The 20,191-nt window shown below is 41.4% G+C and overlaps 3 protein-coding genes across 8 annotated transcripts in view; 1 reads left to right on the forward strand and 2 right to left on the reverse strand.

Moving 5' to 3' along the window:
* evi5b (ecotropic viral integration site 5b) overlaps window positions 1–3,207 on the reverse strand; it is a 49,860-nt gene extending 46,653 nt beyond the window's left edge. For 2 of the 5 annotated variants that reach the window (XM_010872078.3, XM_020049125.2), the window contains exon 1: window positions 2,312–2,587. The gene's annotated coding sequence lies outside the window, so the exon portion shown is untranslated. Of the gene's footprint in view, window positions 1–2,311; window positions 2,591–2,877 lie in introns of those variants that run through there. The other 3 variants (XM_010872079.4, XM_010872084.3, XM_020049126.2) reach the window with 3 other exon arrangements.
* A 1,242-nt stretch (window positions 3,208–4,449) lies between these two features.
* LOC105011768 (60S ribosomal protein L5) lies at window positions 4,450–9,912 on the forward strand. Its single transcript, XM_010872077.4, has 8 exons — window positions 4,450–4,558; window positions 5,060–5,129; window positions 5,278–5,393; window positions 5,751–5,885; window positions 6,236–6,438; window positions 8,624–8,801; window positions 9,555–9,643; window positions 9,750–9,912. The coding sequence occupies exons 1-8, from the start codon at window positions 4,556–4,558 to the stop codon at window positions 9,850–9,852; spliced, it is 897 nt and encodes a 298-aa protein (XP_010870379.1). The 5' UTR covers window positions 4,450–4,555; the 3' UTR covers window positions 9,853–9,912.
* A 1,098-nt stretch (window positions 9,913–11,010) lies between these two features.
* Window positions 11,011–20,191, reverse strand: part of LOC105011766 (divergent protein kinase domain 1A) — a 44,326-nt gene continuing 35,145 nt past the window's right edge. For both annotated transcript variants that reach the window (XM_020049109.2, XM_010872074.3), the window contains 5 exons: window positions 13,703–13,837; window positions 13,307–13,414; window positions 12,851–13,027; window positions 12,418–12,633; window positions 11,011–12,277 (listed from right to left, as the gene is read on the reverse strand). In XM_020049109.2, the coding sequence (XP_019904668.1) occupies window positions 11,681–12,277; window positions 12,418–12,633; window positions 12,851–13,027; window positions 13,307–13,414; window positions 13,703–13,837 (1,233 nt within the window). In that variant the 3' untranslated portion in view covers window positions 11,011–11,680. The remainder of the gene's footprint in view (window positions 12,278–12,417; window positions 12,634–12,850; window positions 13,028–13,306; window positions 13,415–13,702; window positions 13,838–20,191) is intronic.

Consider the following 20,191-nt stretch of genomic DNA (forward strand, 5'->3'; position numbering starts at 1 on the left):
CCCATATCCATGTCAAAAAACATTTGAGTAGCCTAACATAGCTCAGCTGAATCACTTAATTAGATTTACATGGAACCTGAAATGCTACCACTTTTTTTTTAACAATAAATTGGGTAGCTCTCTGTAACATAACTAATATCACAGTCTGACAGAGTTGAGTACACACAAGCCAATCCTCCACAACCCCAGTCTTAGATGTCTGCTTCAAATCTCAAGTCACACTCACAACCAGCCAACAGCCAGGCTAAAAAAAACACAGAGTTTGGATGGCAGGAATGTGTGCCCAGGACTGAGACAGCAGAGCAGAGCATGTGATTCTATTACAAAGTGTTTAACCGTAATGTCTTCAACAGGGGTTCCTATGAGGAGACCAGAGTGAAGGCAGTGGTTTGCCAGTGTTATCAACTAGGCCCAGCCAGCATTAGCTATAAGATGCAGCCTAATAAGAAGGGAGATATTTTTAGTTAAAGTTGTTCATGGTGGAAGAAGAGAAAGGAAGAAGAGAAACGACAGCGTACGCTAGCTGTGGTGTTAGGCCTACGACACCCAGCATAGCAACAGATGACTGCAGGCCTGGATCAGCAGTTAAGTGGATCAACATGAAAGGGGATCTTCAGCACCTAGTTTTTCCTCAATGGCACCCTATTCCCTATTGAGTGCACAACTTTGACCAGATGGCTCAATTAAAATGCAGTGTATAGTAAATAGGGTTTCATTTGGGATGTGTAATTAGAACTTAAGGATGAAGAGGGGTTCTCTACTTTGTGCAGCAAGACCATGATTACATCCAAGGATGAGAACTGAGGGGAAGGGGGTTGGGGGGGGGCTTGTAACATTTCAGCAGGGATTTTAAACAGGCCATGTATTGGACCTTTAATGAATATATTAATTAGACAAAATGTAAATGGACACGAGCAAAAAATGAGACACCATGGAATCAACGGTTGATCTGGTGGGAGAATGTAGCAAAAACAACTAGAAGTAATACTTTCTTGGCAACTGTTCGCCAATGCAAATGATGCCCATCTCAGTACAAACCTCCAGCGCATTTCCTACTCTACTGAACATTACTGTTTAATTCATGATGAAAAGTCTTGTTTTTGCTCACTTTACACAAAACATCATCAGGATTGAGAAGAGGCAAGTGGAAAATCAATGCCCTTGGTCAGCCCTACCAACACTGATTTACCAGGGAACACAATGAACTGGATAGCTGTAAAGTAGAGAAAGGATCCTCCAGCAGCATTTACTATCGGCCTGCTCTGCAAACCTAAATGTCCACATTGTGTATTACCAAAATATGGTAATGTGCAAACCAACCATTGCCATTAGTGTCTTTAAGCATGGAATGTAGGACACTTCCAAAAAAGGTCTAATTAAAAATGTGTCAGTGTTTTTGACCAATTGAACAGAGAATAACATTTCAAATTAAAGCCATGCACTGATCCAAAGGCATTACTGTACCTAAAAAATATGTGTGTACATATACATAAGTACACAATCATGAGCAAATATACCAGCTTGGGTTCAAATCTGACCTGATCTTCCAGTAACCAGTAACAACTTAACAGTCCAAAAATTCATATAAGGCTAGAAAAAAAAACTTTAAGAAAAATCTCCTCCATCATTAGCTAAGCTTAGGTACTGTAGAGGTTTGTGTTTACCTAAACAACAAACACTGCTTCTGCAAGCTAGCGACGTGCTATCTATTATCTGTAAAACGATTAGCAAAGAAAATATTACAGCGAATCCACCGTCACTGAGTGGCAAGTACTGTGCTTTAAGACATAAAATACAAAAACTGAATTGTGTAACTCCGGACATGCTTTCTCTTGTTGTCCATATTAGCCTACAGGAACCGTCCCCATGTCTGTCTGCAAGTACTGTAATGTCTGGCTGCAAGAAAGAACTTCCAACTTTTTCTCTAGCAACAGGAGTCGGTTTACATACAGTGGTCGTGCAAATTAAGAATGCAAGTGTATACTTTTCTTGATTAGCAACTAGTTAATTAACTATGGAATTGTATACGTTGCGCAACTAATCTAGCAAAGTGATGTTGTTAGTTAGCGAAACAAGGTAGCTAAATTAGTTAACGTTAATCCATTTACTAGCTAGCTATGTCAGTACATTGCATAATATACCAATCTGAAATAAAGTGCACGCTCAAATAATAATGCAAAATATATATCCATGCTGTGTTGTCTAAGACTAGTCAGTAAACGATGGCTAAAATAGCTACTAGCTTGCTAGCTAACGATAGCTAAAGCAACAGCACAAGTCCATTCTCCCAAAAAGTCTAAATCACGCTTACCTTGGAAACGTTTTAAACCCTCAACGATAGCTAAATATTAACTTTCCATGGACCAAAGTACAACAGCACAGTCTTGCGCAATTTAATTGGAAGGAGTTCAACAGTCCGGCATTGGATTGATGTTTTCGCAGAGTATGCTAGCTTGTTGGCTACCGCTAGCTGATTCCACCAGGCATCAGCTCCACGGTCCAACCCATCGAGCCGAATACGTGTACACTACACAAAGCTGAAGCCAACTCAAGCCAACAAAAGGGCAGTTCCAAATGTTTACATCCACTCCACAGAGCATGCGTAACGTCAATCGACTTCAAAACCAACAGGAACCTTTGGGAAAGAGTAGCTACATGCATATACTGCCATCTACCGTTTGTTTTAGTGCTAAACTATCAGTTTCCCCTTAAACTAGTCTGTATTCGCTTTTCTTTTAACTAATTTAAGAATAGGTGTTTTTACGTTTGTATTCACTATTTCATTCTAGCACACAAAATATCACTCTCATATCAGTACACTTTATAATTTACACATAATTTACATAGACCAATTTCTAAAATGAGTATAGTACTTACATTCCAAACGAATTGTTGTCACAACTTTGAAATACGAAAGATCTAACTCCAGGATCCTAGTAGCCAGCGATTACAGCAGACACGTACCTGAGGCACATTGTAGTCTCTGACAATAGTAGTATAAATTCCACAAGTAGTTTTGTAATGTTGCTGTCCAGAGTGGATCACAGCAAACATCCCACATTCAGTATCAGACAGAAGATGTGAAGGTAAAGGTTAGAAATCAGTTGTCCAGTTCAGGAAGATATGCATATATGTTTTTTCTAAGACAGATGATAATGAAGTAAAAAGAAGAGTCAGCTATGTTGGTTGACAAATGAAGAAAATGTCATCAAACCAACCTTTCTGGTTTTACATGGAAGTGCAAGTTATACATGCTCATAATTTCCCCTATTTTGTTAGCCACACCCTTGACTGTCCTAAAAAAAAATCAATGACGTAAGCCTACACAATACTATTATAGACTGGCAGTACTTGATACATAACAATAACAATAGAAAACACACTGCCCTGGGTTGAAGTCAATATAATGTTGGAGTCTGTTATGTTTCAATGTATAATGATAGAATGTACTATACATATATATATTATTGAGCAAGTCACTGAACAAGTCATGTTAAAATCTAAATCACTATTAAAGATACAGACTGGGATTTATTGTGAATAAAACTATTTGTTGAAGTCAGTCGTTTTTCTGACATGCAGGGGCACATATCATTGCATAGGGTAAGATACCCCGCTGAGCTCAATCTAAATTTGAAAAAATGTAAGTGGTGAGGACCAAGCTTAGGGGTAACATATTATAAATTAAAAATGCTTACACTTGACAGACTTTTTTGTTATTTTATTAAATGTCCTTTTTAGGAAAGGGGGATTTTGCATAGCTAGTGGGGTAAGATTCCCGGCCCGCCAGGTAAATTGGGGTAAATTGCCTCCCTATTCTTAACATTGGAAAATTATACCACTGGGTTTCACAGATGTGTCCCTCTTTTCTTTTTACTTCACCTGCAAATTGGTTCCAAATCTGATCTAAAAATAAGATAATTGTGGAGACCTTAACGCTTACTGTCCCTAACAGTCCCTAATCCTAACACTGCTGGTGACGTTGCTAGTTAGCTAACTGGGCTAACGAGTCAAAATTACTGCTAGAAACTAGTGATGGCCGTTCGAGCCTTCATTACCGTTCTTCCAGCAGCAGGATATTATGCTATCAGCGCTAACTCAGATTTTCTTCTATAAAATAAAATCCATTATTGAAATATATAATGCAATATAGTTAACAATCTAGTCGGTACATTTAATGTTTATGAAATGTTTAGGCATAATCTAACACAGATGATGCCTAAAAATGTAATAACAACAAAAAATAAGATACATTTGTCTCAAAAACGATTTTGATGGAATTTCTCTAAAAGTCTGATAAAACATTTTATTGTTTTAGTTTCTCAAGGCTAGTGTCTGTCAGCTAACTTTTTTAAAAGTCATATTTTGTGTTATTGTCATTACACAGCCTTCACAATAGAGGGTACTGTAGCATTTTCCCTTTTCTAATGCTACATCCGGCAAAACGCTATTTACAGAACATGCGCAATGCATACTTCCTTTTTCAAGTGCAGCGGAGTCAATCCCCAGTCTTTGACTCCAGGCTCCTGGTAAAGGAGACAGAAAAGACTGCAAAATGGTTAGTAAAATGGCAAAATATGCTCTTACATGCATGTGCAAGACATCCGATGTGTGCTGTGTGCAATCACATATTTGAAATGTTTTCGAAAATCCATGGATGAAGATAGATTCCGTCCGGCTACTGCTGAATCGGGGTCTATCAAACGTGGCCTAATGGCGGCCCTCATGAATTAATGCTTCCTGTTATTCCGCATAAATATTTACAGTGATATGTTACTATGTCTGATGAGTGTGTGTTGTCTGTAATCATGTCCAGTGACGTGAATCGTTAATAAGTACGTTTATTGTGTTCGGAATTACTACATAGAAGCCAAGGCACTGCTTGCTAACTGCAAACTGACAGACTTAAGACAAGACCTGGACTTGGTGCAACAATGTGTTGACACGTTTGCCCACATAATATAAGTTTTAACATTTGCATGTGTAGCACTGTCTACTTTTTTCTTTACGTACAGTAGTGACTGTTGTTCAACTGACACCTGCAAACTTTACTTCTCAGGGTTTCGTGAAAGTGGTGAAGAATAAGGCCTACTTCAAGAGGTACCAGGTCAAATTCAGGAGGAGGAGAGGTAAACAATGTATAAAGGATTTGTCATCACATTCCGAAGAGTTAAATCTCAACTTGGAAATGTCATGACTGTCCTCATCCTTTGACATTAGTCTTCTTCCGCTGATACACTTCCAGGTCACTGACATGACCATTGTTGTTCTTTTTAGAGGGAAAGACCGACTACTTTGCCCGTAAGCGCCTGGTCATCCAAGATAAGAACAAGTACAACACACCAAAGTACAGGATGATCGTCCGTTTCTCAAACCGGGATATTGTCTGCCAGGTAGGATGGGATCCTCCAGAGAGAATTCAGGGAGATTTAACATGGTGGAGACTGAACTTTAAAGCCACTTTTATTCTCCAATTCCAAATGCTGATCTAGTCATTTAGCACAAGTTTGACGATTGACAGAAACCTAGCCCATATACAAGTCAAATGGGGGAGTGTGGCTATCTGAGAACAATGTTCTAATAGAGGCACGTTCAGAGTAGCATTCTCCCTTTAAATTACCCGCATTAACAGGTTTGTGGTCATGTCCTTTGTTTACACTTGGCTTTGATTTAGACCAATGTCTCATCTGTCGTATTCTCGAAGGAATTGATAATCCAAAACCTGAGCTACTGTTTGTACTCGTCTTCAGATTGCCTATGCCAAGATCGAGGGGGACATGATTGTGTGCGCAGCATACTCCCACGAACTGCCCAAGTACGGGGTTGCTGTGGGCCTGACAAACTACGCCGCAGCCTACTGCACTGGTCTGCTGCTTGCCCGCAGGGTAAGGTCAACATCTGTTACCCCTGTTCTGCTCGGATGGCTGTCCTGTTTGGCACCCTGTGTGGACCAGATATCCACTAATTGCTGTGCCGTTCTTGCTTGGCATGTCACTGTGACCTATTTCAGGTGTTCACTGTGATCGACATCTCAGTCCTTCAGTGCTATTGGCCAGGACCCATTTAGCTTGTTCGCTCATAGTGAGGATTGGTCTTTCGTTTGGAGGGCTGGGTTTATAGACATCAACTCAAGGCGTCTGCTGTGGGTGGCTGCCCCTGTGGTTGTGCCCTGTTACTGGTGTGAGAGACATGGTTGTGGTTAGCTTGGCTTGACACAATACCATTTCCCCCCCAGCTGCTGAACAAGTTTGGCCTTGACAAGGTCTACGAGGGACAGGTGGAGGTGACTGGAGATGAGTTCAATGTGGAGAGCATCGACGGTCAGCCCGGAGCATTCACTTGCTACCTGGATGCAGGGCTCGCCAGAACCAGCACTGGCAACAAAGTGTTCGGAGCCCTGAAGGGTGCTGTGGATGGGGGCCTGTCCATCCCACACAGGTAACGACACTTATAGGAACACTAGATAATAGGACCACTATTTCCAATAGAAATGGGCTGTAATGTTGAAGTGCTGTTAAACTGTTCTCCTCAGGGTATCCTTGAGAGTAGGAACCTGGTCTTTATTAATGGTTGTGAACTAGGATGTGGCACATGGGGAATTTTTTTTGAATTATTATAAATCCTTAATTTTTTAGATGAGACACAGATTTGTCAAATGTATTTTTATATTTTAACTGGATGAAAACTGCACTTGTCACACTAATATCCAAGATAACATGGGAGCCATGCAACCAATGCTCTCCACTACTAAGGACTAAAGGCAACGTCTTGATCAATGTATTAGTGGATTGAGCCATGGCTTAAGTATGGTTCTGTAAGTTCTTGTCCATGATTTGAAAGTTCGGAATCAACTAAACATCTCACACTAACACAAAAAAAACTCACCAGCAATAGCACTTGATTGATGGAAGGTGCAATGTTAGTTGCCAGTTAACATTGTCAGTAATTATTTTATTTATATTTCTTTCTGGTCACTAGTCTGGCCAAATGCTAGGCATGTGTTTTGTCTTGCAGTGCAGCATGATTACCTTGTTAAAAATGTCATTGCATTTTGTTAATCTTATTGAAATGAAATTGTTTCAGACAATTGATTCAGTCTAAATAGGTTCTTACCTCTTGCTTTTCACAAGTGGCGTGTGTATCATGTTCAAACCTAATCAAACTGGCGTTAAGAGCATTTATACTATAGTTTTATCTAAAAGAACACAAATTGTTGCCCGATTGCTGGAATGAGCAGTGACTTTAGACGTATGTATAAATAGAAGAAATATTTTTCCTTCAGAACCAACTGAACATCTTTCACTGGCACCACAAATACCTCTTTGACCAGCAACAGCACTTGTTGGAATTAAAGTGCCATGTAAATTACCAGGTGAACAACATTGTCAGCGTCAAACCAGTTTACAAGCAGCTCCTGCTGATTAAGTAGCAGCTGAATTGTTTTCCAACTCCTAATATAATGGCATTTTGGTTTTATTTTTTGTGTCCTGTTTGTGGTAGTTTTGTGATGACTGCACCATCATTGCAATATGTACTAAAATCTTGAAGCAGTATTCAATTAAAGGTCTGTTTAAATGTTTCATTTTAAGAACGATCAACCTAATGGTGTGGACTTTGAAACTATATTTAATGTTTAAAATGATTTTAGTCTTTGAGAAGACATTGCTAGTGTCAGGTTACCAAAACACATTAGTGTGGGTTTGCCTTCTCCTGCTGGTTAAACTGCTCAAGATTCTTTTGTTTTCTGCATGTAGTACATCTTGGTCCACAGAATGGCGACGCTGGTCCTGAAACCCCTTTTCTATCCGCTTCTTTAAGTCAATTGAAACTTGGGACACTCTGGAAATGCTATTAAATACCAGGTAGCGACAGTCCAAAGCTTTTGGACCCACAGGATCAGTCGCATCCCCCTCTGAGTCTATTTATGCCAGGCTTATTCTCTACGATTATAGTTGCGGGCCAAGAAATTGAGATACAGCACTGTGAAATGTAGCTTTTGATTGCCTGTGTGTGGGCATATAGGACTCCGTATCCCTGTTGGCTGATCTGTATAAACTCTGCCCATTTCGTTTCCCACAGACTTCCTATAACAGGGGAGACTGCAAACAAATCCCCTATAGCTGCCAATGATGTGCAGTTAATATACAAATGTTATAACATGCTTGTGGCATTCCAGTAGGGTAATGGTAAATGCTTAACTATTGAAGGGGCCTGCTCATTCAAACTGATGTCAGAAGCAGTGCATGCCCCAACAAGCTAGTAGGCTTTCATATGAAACTCTATAAATGCCTGTCTATTTATTGTGGCTGTATACTGTTGTAGGCTGTATGCGGTTTCATATAAGCAATGCATATGTGTCCAGAAGGTTTGCCATGACGCGGCCAGAATGTCAGGAGGGTGTATGTGTTGCTTGATACACCTGAGGCTGAGCAAATTCTGAGGGTGTCATTTGCCCAGATCGACCTAATGTCCTGTAATAGTTAATGGCCTTCTAGTGGCCGGGTAACTAACTTAGGGTGTTCACTAGTTGTAATCCTATGTCCCTGTCAATAAGAGCTGTTTGAAGTAGGATTGAATGAGCCTGGTTGTTCTCTAACCTTTCTGACATCCTGTCCTTCCCCAGCACCAAACGCTTCCCTGGGTATGATGCAGAGAGCAAAGAGTTCAACGCAGAGGTCCACCGCAAGCACATCATGGGTGTCAACGTGTCCGAGTACATGAGCTACCTGATGGAGGAAGACGAGGATGCTTATAAGAAGCAGTTCTCTCGCTTCATCAAGAATGGCGTTGCCCCTGACACGGCAAGTTCAACCTTTTGTTTTATGGACCATTTGTTTTATGGACAGGTGCCGGCCTTCACCAGTCCGTTTTCCCTTACCCCATTCCTGAATCGCTAGTTATCTGTAGCCAGCATGAGTAGAACCACTTGGTTCTACTCACCCTGTCCATTAGGTTATTGACCCTGAGCTGTATTGGCTTAACCACCATTTAGCTCTGAGGCCTTAGACTTGTGAACAATAGCAGCATGTTGTAGTGGTGTTTTAAACCAGTCTCTCCTGCATGACTACATTGGCACCTTCCAGCTTGTGTAGATCTGTGTGAAACTAACTAGTCATGGGTGTCCTGAAGTTAATGGGTCAATTGAATTCCCTTGACAGAGGGCAGTTTGAGCCAGTGGGTTGGGTATTCATCATTATTGCACTTGGCTGTTGCCATATTGCTTCCTCAGGAGTGGCTAGGGGTTGACATGGGTCAGTGTAGTGGAGGTTTTGCTGCTCGACGATATACCCGGGGCTAAACAAATTGTAGTTGGCTCTTCATTTGCCTGGGTTGATCGCTGAGAGCAGCACAGGTGGTTTCTGTGGAACTGTAGGTTACTTTTCGTAGAATTCTATATGAAGAAATGGCAGCATGTCTACTAGTGCTACACTGAACCGAGTTGAATCTCCTCTGCATGTTTCAGTGGTGGTGTGGCCAGCCGGGGGTGGCGTTGACTTGTTAGTGTAATCACTCAATAGAATTGAATGTGTAAATGTCTTGTTTGGGTCCTACAGGTTGAGGACATGTACAAAAAGGCTCATGCTGCCATTCGTGAGAATCCAGTCCATGAAAAGAAGCCCAAGAAAGAAGTCAAGAAGAAGAGGTAAGGCACAGTTCCGGCTGGTTTCTTTTGAGATGCACCCCTTCCCCCCAGCATTGTGAGAATGTAGTGTTATTCTGATGTCATTCCTGGTGGTTTGTCCTCACAGGTGGAACCGTGCCAAGCTTTCTCTGGCCCAGAGGAAAGACCGCGTTGCCCAGAAGAAGGCCAGCTTCCTTCGGGCTCAGGAACAGGAGGCGGCTGACAGCTAAATTATCTGGTCCTAATGTTGGAGCTATAATGCGTTGTTCTAATAAATCTATTGGAAAGAACACCGCCTTTGTATATCATTGGTGCACCCTCATATTATAGCTGCCTTGAAAGTATAGTCACCTAGCAATTTGGCGTTCAATATAAAGACGAGCCGCATCTAAGGACAAGTGCCTTTTTTACATCCAAATGTGTTGTCTGTAAATAGAAATATTCCGGGACATGCATCATGGAGCCAACTATTTAACTGGGCCAATCAGTTAAACCTGGGCAATGTTAAACCTCATACTGTTTTGTTGACATTGTCTTGTTAAAGTTGTTTTCATTAGCTGTTTTTATATTTTCTTGGTACTTGCTAAGGTGCCTTTGATGCGCGAATGTTCACGACGACAAGGCTGCAATCATCTTTTTCAGACGTTAATCCGCTGCACTTAGTGGTCGGCTTGTTTGATTGCTGGTCCTTGATATACAGGATGGTTTGTTGTGAATTATGGTGCTTTGCTGCTACGTCATGTGCATTGTTGGCTGGATTAGTTGAAGGGCGAGCCAATCACTCGAGTTTAGCGTTTCTCATCACCAATAGGAAATGCTCCATGCCCAAACAGTTTGAAACCCAGCCTGTGAATCCTAGCACTGATATCTGTTAAGTGTTTAAATGTAGGTTTGTGAGATCATGCCGCTGTGAGAGGCTATAGAAAACCTGAAGTTCAGTTCTTAGAAGATCGTCTATGTTCACGATGTTGTCGTAGATTAGAAGACTCACTGAATTAGCTTCTCCACTTGATGGCAGTATTGAATAATCAACTGAACCAAACCCTTCTTCCAGAAGGTGTGTGTTTTATGCTCATCAGTTAATACATGATTTATGGATTCAAGTGTAGCTTTTACATTCAAACCAATTCTAAAGTAAAAACACATCATTCTTGATGCCCACACCAATGATTTTCCCACTAAATACTGACCAGTTGGACTGCCTATGGTGTGGATTTCTGTATGTACCCATGTTATCAATGCAGAATTAGACCTGGGACTGTGGCTATGACTAAAAGTGCACTCAACATGATCACAATAATGGAAATACTAAGCTCCTGCAAAAACTCAAATCACCTCAGATATACGGTCAGCCATCTCAATCAGAATGAGGTTCAGAAGGGGCAGTGTGAGTGGCTCTTACACCCCTTTATTTATATTTCCCTAATCAGCAGTTGGTATCTGGGGTAAAATTTGATTTGTATTTAATGTTAATATTTATCATGCTCTTGGAACTGATGTAGAAAATCTCTATCATCATCAAAAAGAAAATTAGGTTTCATTTCCTAACAGATGTGAAGTTATTGAACATTAAAACAATTATTTTTAAGGAAGAAATTGCAACAACTGATTCAAAGCACAGTTTGACCGACTTCCATAAGAAATAGAAATGTGGATGTAAATAAAGACGAGTCATGTTGACAATTTAACAGAATTTTTTTTTGCCAGAAATGTACAGTAAATCTAATAAAATCTGTTGTATACATTAGACAATAGAAAATGTCAACATTAACCCCATCCCCTCCCCCTCAATTGTAAAGCATAATGTTTTCCCCGAGTGTCAGTTTGATTGTCCAACTATATATCCCTGAAAGGCTTAGAGGAGAGGGATAGAGTTGGGGTGCAGCAGTAGTGTTCATCTCTGTCTGACTGTCCACCCTTCCCCAAATTGTTCATTAACACACTTTCTATAGCTGATTTACTATGGTGGAGACCAAAGGCTTCCGGGCCGTGATGGAAAGTGCTAGAAAACACCAGTAGAAGGGTGGGTAGTCAGGACGTACCTACGTCTTCAACTCATTAGGAGTCCTTGGTGTGTGATATCTTTTTCCACAGCAAGGTCTTCAGGTTGTTCAGTATAAGCGAGTGCTCCATCTCCATTTCTTCTGCTGACCCCTTCAAGGCTATACAAGCGTACAGCTGTTTCTCCAGCTCCTCCTGGATGTCAGCCGGCACCCCACGCAGGAGGTAGTCCTTGAGCGCGCTGCACACCTTGGCCAGGTTGGGCCGCGTCACCTCGGGTGTACACCTGTGCTTGGTGAGGTCACAGGAAGTGTGACAATCGGCCCCGTACAGACAGTCCTCGTCCGCTACGCACCGCCTCTCTCTCATGGCTTCCTGGAAGCTGGCCTCGGGGACGATTTGGCGAGCGTCCATTACCTTCAGGTCGTGGCGGTCGTTGTAGCCGAAGCCGGCGGCGTTCACGTCACACATGAGGAAGGAGCCGAAGGTGCCGTGGAAGACGTCCTCCACCAGCTCCAGGAGGCCAATGGAGATCTTGGCCTTGCGGGGCCAGGAGGGGGTGAACCACTGGTCCATGCTGCGTCGTACCCCTGCAGGGATCCACAGCTCCACCACCCAGGGAAGGCTGATGCCGTAAAGGGAAGCGTATGGGACCTTCTCCATCACAAACAGGATGCCAGGAAGATGGGGTAAACGGGGTGAGAGAAATTGAGGAAGAGTAGGAGAGCTGTGACGACTCATCAAATAAAATCACGATTAGAATACATGAATGGGCCCCTAATCTCTTAGATTACCTTCTCCATGACATAGAGGTCCCCGCAGAAGCCCAGAAGCCTAGGGGTGTGTTCTCTGTCCTGCAGTACCACCACAAGCAGGAACTCATTGAGCTGTAGGAGGGCCCACATGGAACGGGCTTCTGGCAGGGAGATGAGGCCGTCTTTGTTGAAGTCAGCCACGGAGAGAACCAAGGTCACCAGGTCAGGAAGGTTAGACAGTTCACCCACTTTGGTCTGAGGCAGAGGAGGAAGGATTGTAGTTACCTTCCTTAACGCAGAGTTCTGCTGTAACCAACACACCAGCCACCTACGATGTAAGACGCTGGCAAAGACTACCGTACCAAATTGTTATGAAGTCCTTACCTACATAACTGTTAAATTGGTGTTGACATGAACCCAATAAATAGTGTTAAGGTAGGTGGTGTAATGAATGCCAGGGCATTACTCTGACCTTGAGGTGGATGAGGACCATTTCTTTAAACTTCTCCACAGAGGTTCCCTTGGTGGGTTTGTTGAAGGGCAACGCCTCGTTCCTGTGCTCCATCTCAGCTCCCAGGTCATAGCGAGGAACCTTTTCTATCTGGCACTTAATCACCCCTTCCAGGTCCCCCCAGCCACCAGAGTACACCTAGGAGAAAGAGCCACAGCACGCTGGTGTCATATTACCAGGCACAGAAACACAAAAGTGCTTCCTAGATTCCTCCTATCCTCTCTTCTCACCACCTCCCCAAGGTCAGAAGCGAGACGAGATCCATGAAGAGCTTGGATCTTCTCCAGTGCTCACTGGCTTATATTTTAGAAAAAGGAGGTGAGGAGAGAGGGTGGTGAGTAATCACAGAAAAACATTTGAGGTTAACCGTAGGAGGATCAGCTAGTGCTGGACCAGACAGAAAGGTCAGAGGCTGACCTGGATGTTAGGTTTGGCCGAGAGACACTTCCCCAGGTACAGTGTGTCTTTCTCACACAGGCTGCTGCAGGCCGAGCCGTCGATCGCCCCTGTCCTGTACTTGTCACACTGACATAGATGGACACACAGACACATTCTTGGTTTTATGGAGACAGACACTGGACTACTCCGTGAATCCCAAACCAGAGCATTCACTCGGGAAAGACCCTCGATTATCATGTGTTGCTGACAAAACGGGTCAGGTCATTTTCTGAACCCACCATCATTTTCCCTCCCTCAGCTTGTGCAAATGGCGGATGGGGCCATTTGGTATATCGCAACTGGATTTGAAGTAATTTCATTTTTTGAACCAGTAGGTGGCTCTGTCATTTCACATAAAGAAACCCGAAAACTCACTATGGAATTCTTGCACTCATGTCCTCGGCACAGCTCTGAGTAGGATGAGTACTCCACATACACCACCCAGCTACCCACAAACACTGCCAACCACGAGAAGAACAGATACTTCATGTGTAGGTAGGAGAACCGGGCCTGAAACAGAAGATAAAATAAATAAATAAAGTAGGGAGAATTCGGGTACAGAAATATGGAGGGAAGTAGTACTTACATAAATAGATGCCCCCCCCCAAAAAAAATTACATCAGTTAGTAATGATAAGTTATGAAAAAAGAACTTAACATGACCCAGATACAGTTAGACAGATTTTTTTTTCAGATTATTTAAATCATGTGATTTTGAACAAGCACAGAGCAGTGAATTTAATACAATGCTGAAAATGCCCCACATTTGCCTTGACTTCCTAATGAATCATCATACCACAGAAGGACAAATGTGCAATTTGTAAATATATCTGTAAAGATCTGTAGCATTCTTGAATATTGACAATTAAGAGCTTCAATGAACAACAAATGTAAGTTATTTCACCTAGTCAGGTCAAGTAACAGTATTGTACCCAGTTAATGGATATAAATAGCTTCATTGCCGTGGGACATCATGAAATATGCAAGTTGAACTGAGATTCAATGTAATAACAATTATGCAAATTAGAAAGACTAAAATATTATACACAATGACCTCATCTGTGGTTAAAGAACTGAGACATGACTAATTATTCAAAACAACACTTTCCATAAAAAATACATCATAAGTAGATTCCAGAATAATTCATTTGCATGAAGAAATATAGCATTTTGCTGTGCTAGAGAATCCAACCTTTCTCGGTGTTCCTCAGTAACTAACAGCAAACAGAAACATTTAAAATCTAAATGCCACTCCATTCAATTTGGGTGGATTGCCATAAAGCCCAATCCTCTTGTGGCTTGACATTCTCAGACATCCTAGACCTGCTCACTGTTTCATTCCAGAGGGGCTGGAATTCTTGTCCTTCCCTTTTCTAATGCCCTACTTTAGACCATGGCCCATAAAGCTTTGGGCAAAAAAATGGCGCTATGTAGTAGAGTAGGATGTAATGTGGGACACCCCCATTGACAGTTCAGGGGTGGAGGAGACTCCATGCCTTCCTTCCCTGTTCTATCCCGTGTTGGTCCTAGCTAACATCTGTCAGAACAGACCATGTGACCACAGTGACGGAGAGAATAATAAACATCTTATCTTCCACAAGTGATGCAGTGACCCTCTTGGGCCAATTAAGATTTAATGTGTGTCTAATTTTATCAGCTGACTTATAAAATCATTAGGGTTTTATTTGCTAGCTGAGTCCTCAGTTAGTAAGGCTAACAGATTTATAGAAAGTGGGCCAGTGGTGACTCAGTTGTTGCATGAACGGCTGGAGACAGATCCTCAGTACTCACTGTTAAATTGAAAGAGCAATACGGATTGTCCATGTATCCTATACGAGCCAGCATTGTTCAATCATGCTTTATCTCTTGACCCCATATCTCTGCTCAGAGATATTCAGAGATTAGAGTCTCACAAACCCACACAATATCTGGCGTTATAATGTTATGCACTGAGATGATTCTCTGAGTTGCCTTAAACCATGTAAGGTATTCCTTCTGTGACTACAAACATTTCATAAGCCAAACACTACAGACTTGTGAAAAGCGCTGTAAATCCAGCCAATATAATTCCTATGGATTCCAAGAAATGTCTGTCATAATCTTGTGCTCATTTACATGTGTTCTGATAAGCCTCCAAGGACTACACATGAAAACAAACAAGCAATGCAGAAAATGGCTAAAAATAGGTAATATTTTCATTTAAATATTGACTGGCTGTCAAAAAGCACCAAAGGATATTTAGAAATAGTACACTAAATATAATCATCCTTGTGTCTTGATTACATCTTTACCAATGCTGCAGAATTCACATCTAAAGCTAAATCCATACCCATTGAATGGTGTCCCCTATGTTGTGGCAATATCAAGAAAAAACAAGGGACAAAAACAATACATTACAGATCATTGAACCGATTCTGTAATGCTTCGTAAGTGGACTAAGTCCTGTTTCATGTAATGTGGAGCAACCTGAAGCTGAAGTTTAACAAAGATGTTGTGGCGGAGGTAAGGACATCATTATGATCCATGAATAAGAACAAGCCACCTGCTACTGACACCATGGATATTCAATCATTGGGATTGTAACAGATCATGTCACCAGCTCTGTTCGCCAAACAGTTTATGTAAGCCTAGAGGAAAGTGTCCGCCACTCTGACCTGGACGGACGACATTCAAGATAAACTAAAAACAGACGCAACATGCAGGTAATGAAGGGCACTCAACAGGCTCAGCCTTGACACAAATGACTGAGGATTGGCTTGAAGAAATGAATGAGAAGAACATTGTGGAAGGTTAGACTTCAGCTCAGCTTTTGATATAATTGATGACGACCTTTTGTGTTAAGGTTTTATAAGGCCTGCCATTTAATGGATATAGAGTTGCAGTAACTAGGCAAACTAATTGAAAACAGAGGGTCTTCTTTAATGGAAGCCTCTTTAACGCAAATCCGGTTTAGTACTGTAAGGCAGATGACCTGACCCTTAATTGTTTTCTGTTTTACCATTGACCTTAAACTAACCTTGAATACAGCCTGCAGGGTTATGTATGCTGATTACTCAACATGACACGTCAGCTTGTCAGCCACAACTGTCAGAGAAATATTGGTAACCAAAGAGCTCTAATAAGATTTAGAATAGGTTGATTAGCCTTAAGCAGGTGCTAAACAGCCAAAACACTAAAACCACTCACACAAACCTAGATAATAATGTAGTGAGCACACAAGCAGAGGAAAATATACATTTAGATTTGATGGTTGTTAAGATGCTAATAGGACTATCTGTGGTGAGGTATTGCTCACCACAGATAATATTGTATTATAATGTATATTTACATTGTCAAATATGATGTATATTAACATACTCTGTATTAACATGTATTGTGAAATATTATGTATATTAATGTATTGTGTATTAACATGTATTGTGAAATATTATGTATATGAATGTATTGTGTATTAACATGTATTGTCAAATATTATGTATTTTAATGTATTGTGTATTAACATGTATTGTCAAATATTATGTATATTAACATATTGTGTATAAACATGTATTGTGTTATGTTGTTTTTCTGTTCGGTCACACTTTATTTGGATAGTGTGTAGATTATTTACAGACTGTCTACAGACTACAGGTGCTGGTCATAAAATTAGAATATCATCAAAAAGTTGATTTATTTCAGTAATTCCATTCAAAAAGTGAAACTTGTATATTATATTAATTCATTCCACACAGACTGATATATTTCAAATGTTTATTTATTTTAATTGTGATGATTATAACTGACAACTAATGAAAATCCCTAATTCAGTATCTCCGAAAATTTGAATATTACTTAAGACCAATACAAAAAACAGATTTTTAGAAATGTTGGCCAACTGAAAAGTATGAACATGAAAAGTATGAGCATGTACAGCACTCAATACTTAGTTGGGGCTGCTTTTGCCTGAATTACAGCAGCAATGCGGCGTGGCATGGAGTCGATCACTCTGTGGCACTGCTCAGGTGTTATGAGAGCCCAGGTTGCTCTGATAGTGGCCTTCAGCTCTTCTGCATTGTTGGGTCTGGCGTATCACATCTTCCTCTTCACAATACCCCATAGATTTTCTATAGGGTTAAGGTCAGGCGAGTTTGCTGGCCAATTAAGAACAGGGATACCATGGTTCTTAAACCAGGTTTGGCACTGTGTGCAGGTGCCAAGTCCTGTTGGAAAATGAAATCTGCATCTCCATAAAGTTGGTCAGCAGCAAGAAGCATGAAGTGCTCTAAAACTTCCTGGTAGACGGCTGCGTTGACCTTGGACCTCAGAAAACACAGTGGACCAACACCAGCAGATGACATGGTACCCCAAACCCTAATTGACTGTGGAAACTTTACACTGGACTTCAAGCAACGTGGATTCTGTGCTTGACACAAGGAATGCGACAGCTGAAACCTATGTCTTGCATATGTCTGTGCATGGTGGTTCTTGAAGCACTGACTCCAGCTACAGTCCACTCTTTGTGAATCTCCCCCACATTTTTGAATGGGTTTTGTTTCACAATCCTCTCCAGGGTGCGGTTATCCCTATTGCTTGTACACTTTTTTCTACCAAATCTTTTCCTTCCCTTCGCCTCTCTATTAATGTGCTTAGACACAGAGCTCTGTGAACAGCCAGCCTCTTTCGCTATGACCTTTTGTGTCTTGCCCTCCTTGTGTAAGGTGTCAATGGTTGTCTTTTGGACAGCTGTCAAGTCAGCAGTCTTCCCCATGATTGTGTTGCCTACAGAACTAGACTGAGAGACCATTTAAAGGCCTTTGCAGGTGTTTTGGGTTAATTAGCTGATTAGAGTGTGGCATCAGGTGTCTTCAATATTGAACCTTTTCACAATATTCAAATTTTCTGAGATACTGAATTTGGGGTTTTCATTAGTTATCAGTTATAATCATCAAAATTCAAAGAAATAAACACTTCAGAAAAATAACAGTCTGTGTGGAATGAATTTATACATTATACAAGTTTCACTTTTTGAATGGAATTACTGAAATAAATCAACTTTTTGATGATATTAACATTTTATGACCAGCACCTGTATTTACTGACAATCAACAACATTTCTTCTGACTCTCTACTAACACTAACCCTAACATTAAACCTCATCCCTCTAAGCTTAACACTTTTCCTAAACCTCACACTAACACTTAATTCTAACTCTAATCTCAACCTTAGCAAGCATTCGCTTTGTTTTTGATCATTTGTTAATAGTATGCATTTCTGTAACACATCTAAAGATGGTATTTTGACTAGTGTAACCCAATGTTCTGCTCACTTCATGCTGATGAGCTTCTTACATTCGAACAGGATAGCAAGTGAACAGGCCTTACGGTGGAATATACATGGGTGGTTTTCTACAGTGGGACTTGTGGAGTACAGTATAGCTTAATTAGTACAATTACTATTGATTATGAGCCCTTTAAACAACAACCCAATGGCTCTCTGCAGTAACACATGGCTTAATACTAATACAGAGAGACAGTTACTGTCCCGAACAATCAACTCCCTTTATGACAAACTCCAAATTGTCATTCGCCTTTGAAAACAATTCTTTCCCGATACATAATGATTCTAAATGGTCTCCTTGAATGGTTTCAACAGATCAATAATGGCATCACTCCAGGGCAGCTGTCCTGCTGGTAATGATGAATATTTCTCCAGCCTGACAGTGATGGATTCGCCCAGCCTCTCTCCTCGTCTCTTCCGCCCTCTTTCACTTCCAATTTGCTTCATGAACATGACTCTCGGTCTCTCTCATTCTCTGTAGCTCTCACATAATACAGCTCTCCACCTCAGTGTCCCCTACAATCTGCCAAGCTTTGACAATATATGTGGATCTGTAACCACTGTCACGATTGTGGTAGTGGTAGGACACAGGCGCAGAGGCAAAAGGTTGGAAGTAATCCATGGTTTTAATGAAACAGAAACAAAACAAAAGCACCAGTAACGTAGGGCATCCAAATCAAACCAAAATGAACCTCACCAGATGTGGCCACACACAGAACATGAATAGGGTCCCCAATTGGAGGCAACGATCTACACCTGCCTCCACTTGGGGAGACCAAAAGGATTAGAGGTGGCTAAAGGCACCACCTCCTGTCCTGTCCTGACTATGGCCCCAGCCCAGTGCAGAGATGTCAAGGGGCATAGCCAGGATGTGACAACCACACCTTCATTTAACTAAATTCCCTCATTTAATTACCATCCAGTGGCTATGAACAGATTGATAAGCCAACAGGACCAAAAGGTCCTTGGCCAGCATAAAGCGATTTATAGTATAAGACTACATCACTTTCTAAAGACGAACCCCTTTATAATGTATAAGTAAAAGTAACAGTCCCATTTTTTAAACTAGATTTGTGACTGGAATCCTCTGAGATTTTGGTTGATGTGTAAGACCAGAATTTGACAGACATGCCTTCATTCTCACTTTATCTTTTATCCACTCTCTTTCACTGACAGTAAATATGAATGAAGTCAATTTAACCCATCAGTCTGCCTTCATCTGTCTCTAACCTAATATTTCCCTCCCTCTCTCTCTGATTCTCTCTCGAATTTTCTCTTTCTATGCAATGGCACTTTAATGTCAGTCCATCACTCTCATCCTTCTCATTTGTCCGATGGGGAAATGTGTCACCTGACAGTGCTGAGGGCTGTGGAGTCTACCATATATTGCTCCCGTTTACTGATTAGCCACAAGGCGACGATCAATGCCTGTGGGTCCAGATGCTAAACTGCTTTCACTGTCCCCAACAACCAGCCCCCTCAATCAACACCCAGCCCCCCAGTCAACACGCAGTCCCCTCAATCAGCGACTCCCAGTGTTTTCCCAGCC

The sequence above is a fragment of the Esox lucius genome, chromosome 8, assembly GCF_011004845.1.
Source record: "Esox lucius isolate fEsoLuc1 chromosome 8, fEsoLuc1.pri, whole genome shotgun sequence".
Lineage (NCBI taxonomy): Eukaryota > Metazoa > Chordata > Actinopteri > Esociformes > Esocidae > Esox > Esox lucius.

Coding starts and splice junctions, on each gene's coding strand:
- LOC105011768 (XM_010872077.4), top strand. Junction 5,886..6,235: donor GTCTGCTGCTTGCCCGCAGG/GTAAGGTCAACA, acceptor TTTCCCCCCCAG/CTGCTGAACAAGTTTGGCCT. Junction 8,802..9,554: donor ATGGCGTTGCCCCTGACACG/GCAAGTTCAACC, acceptor TGGGTCCTACAG/GTTGAGGACATGTACAAAAA.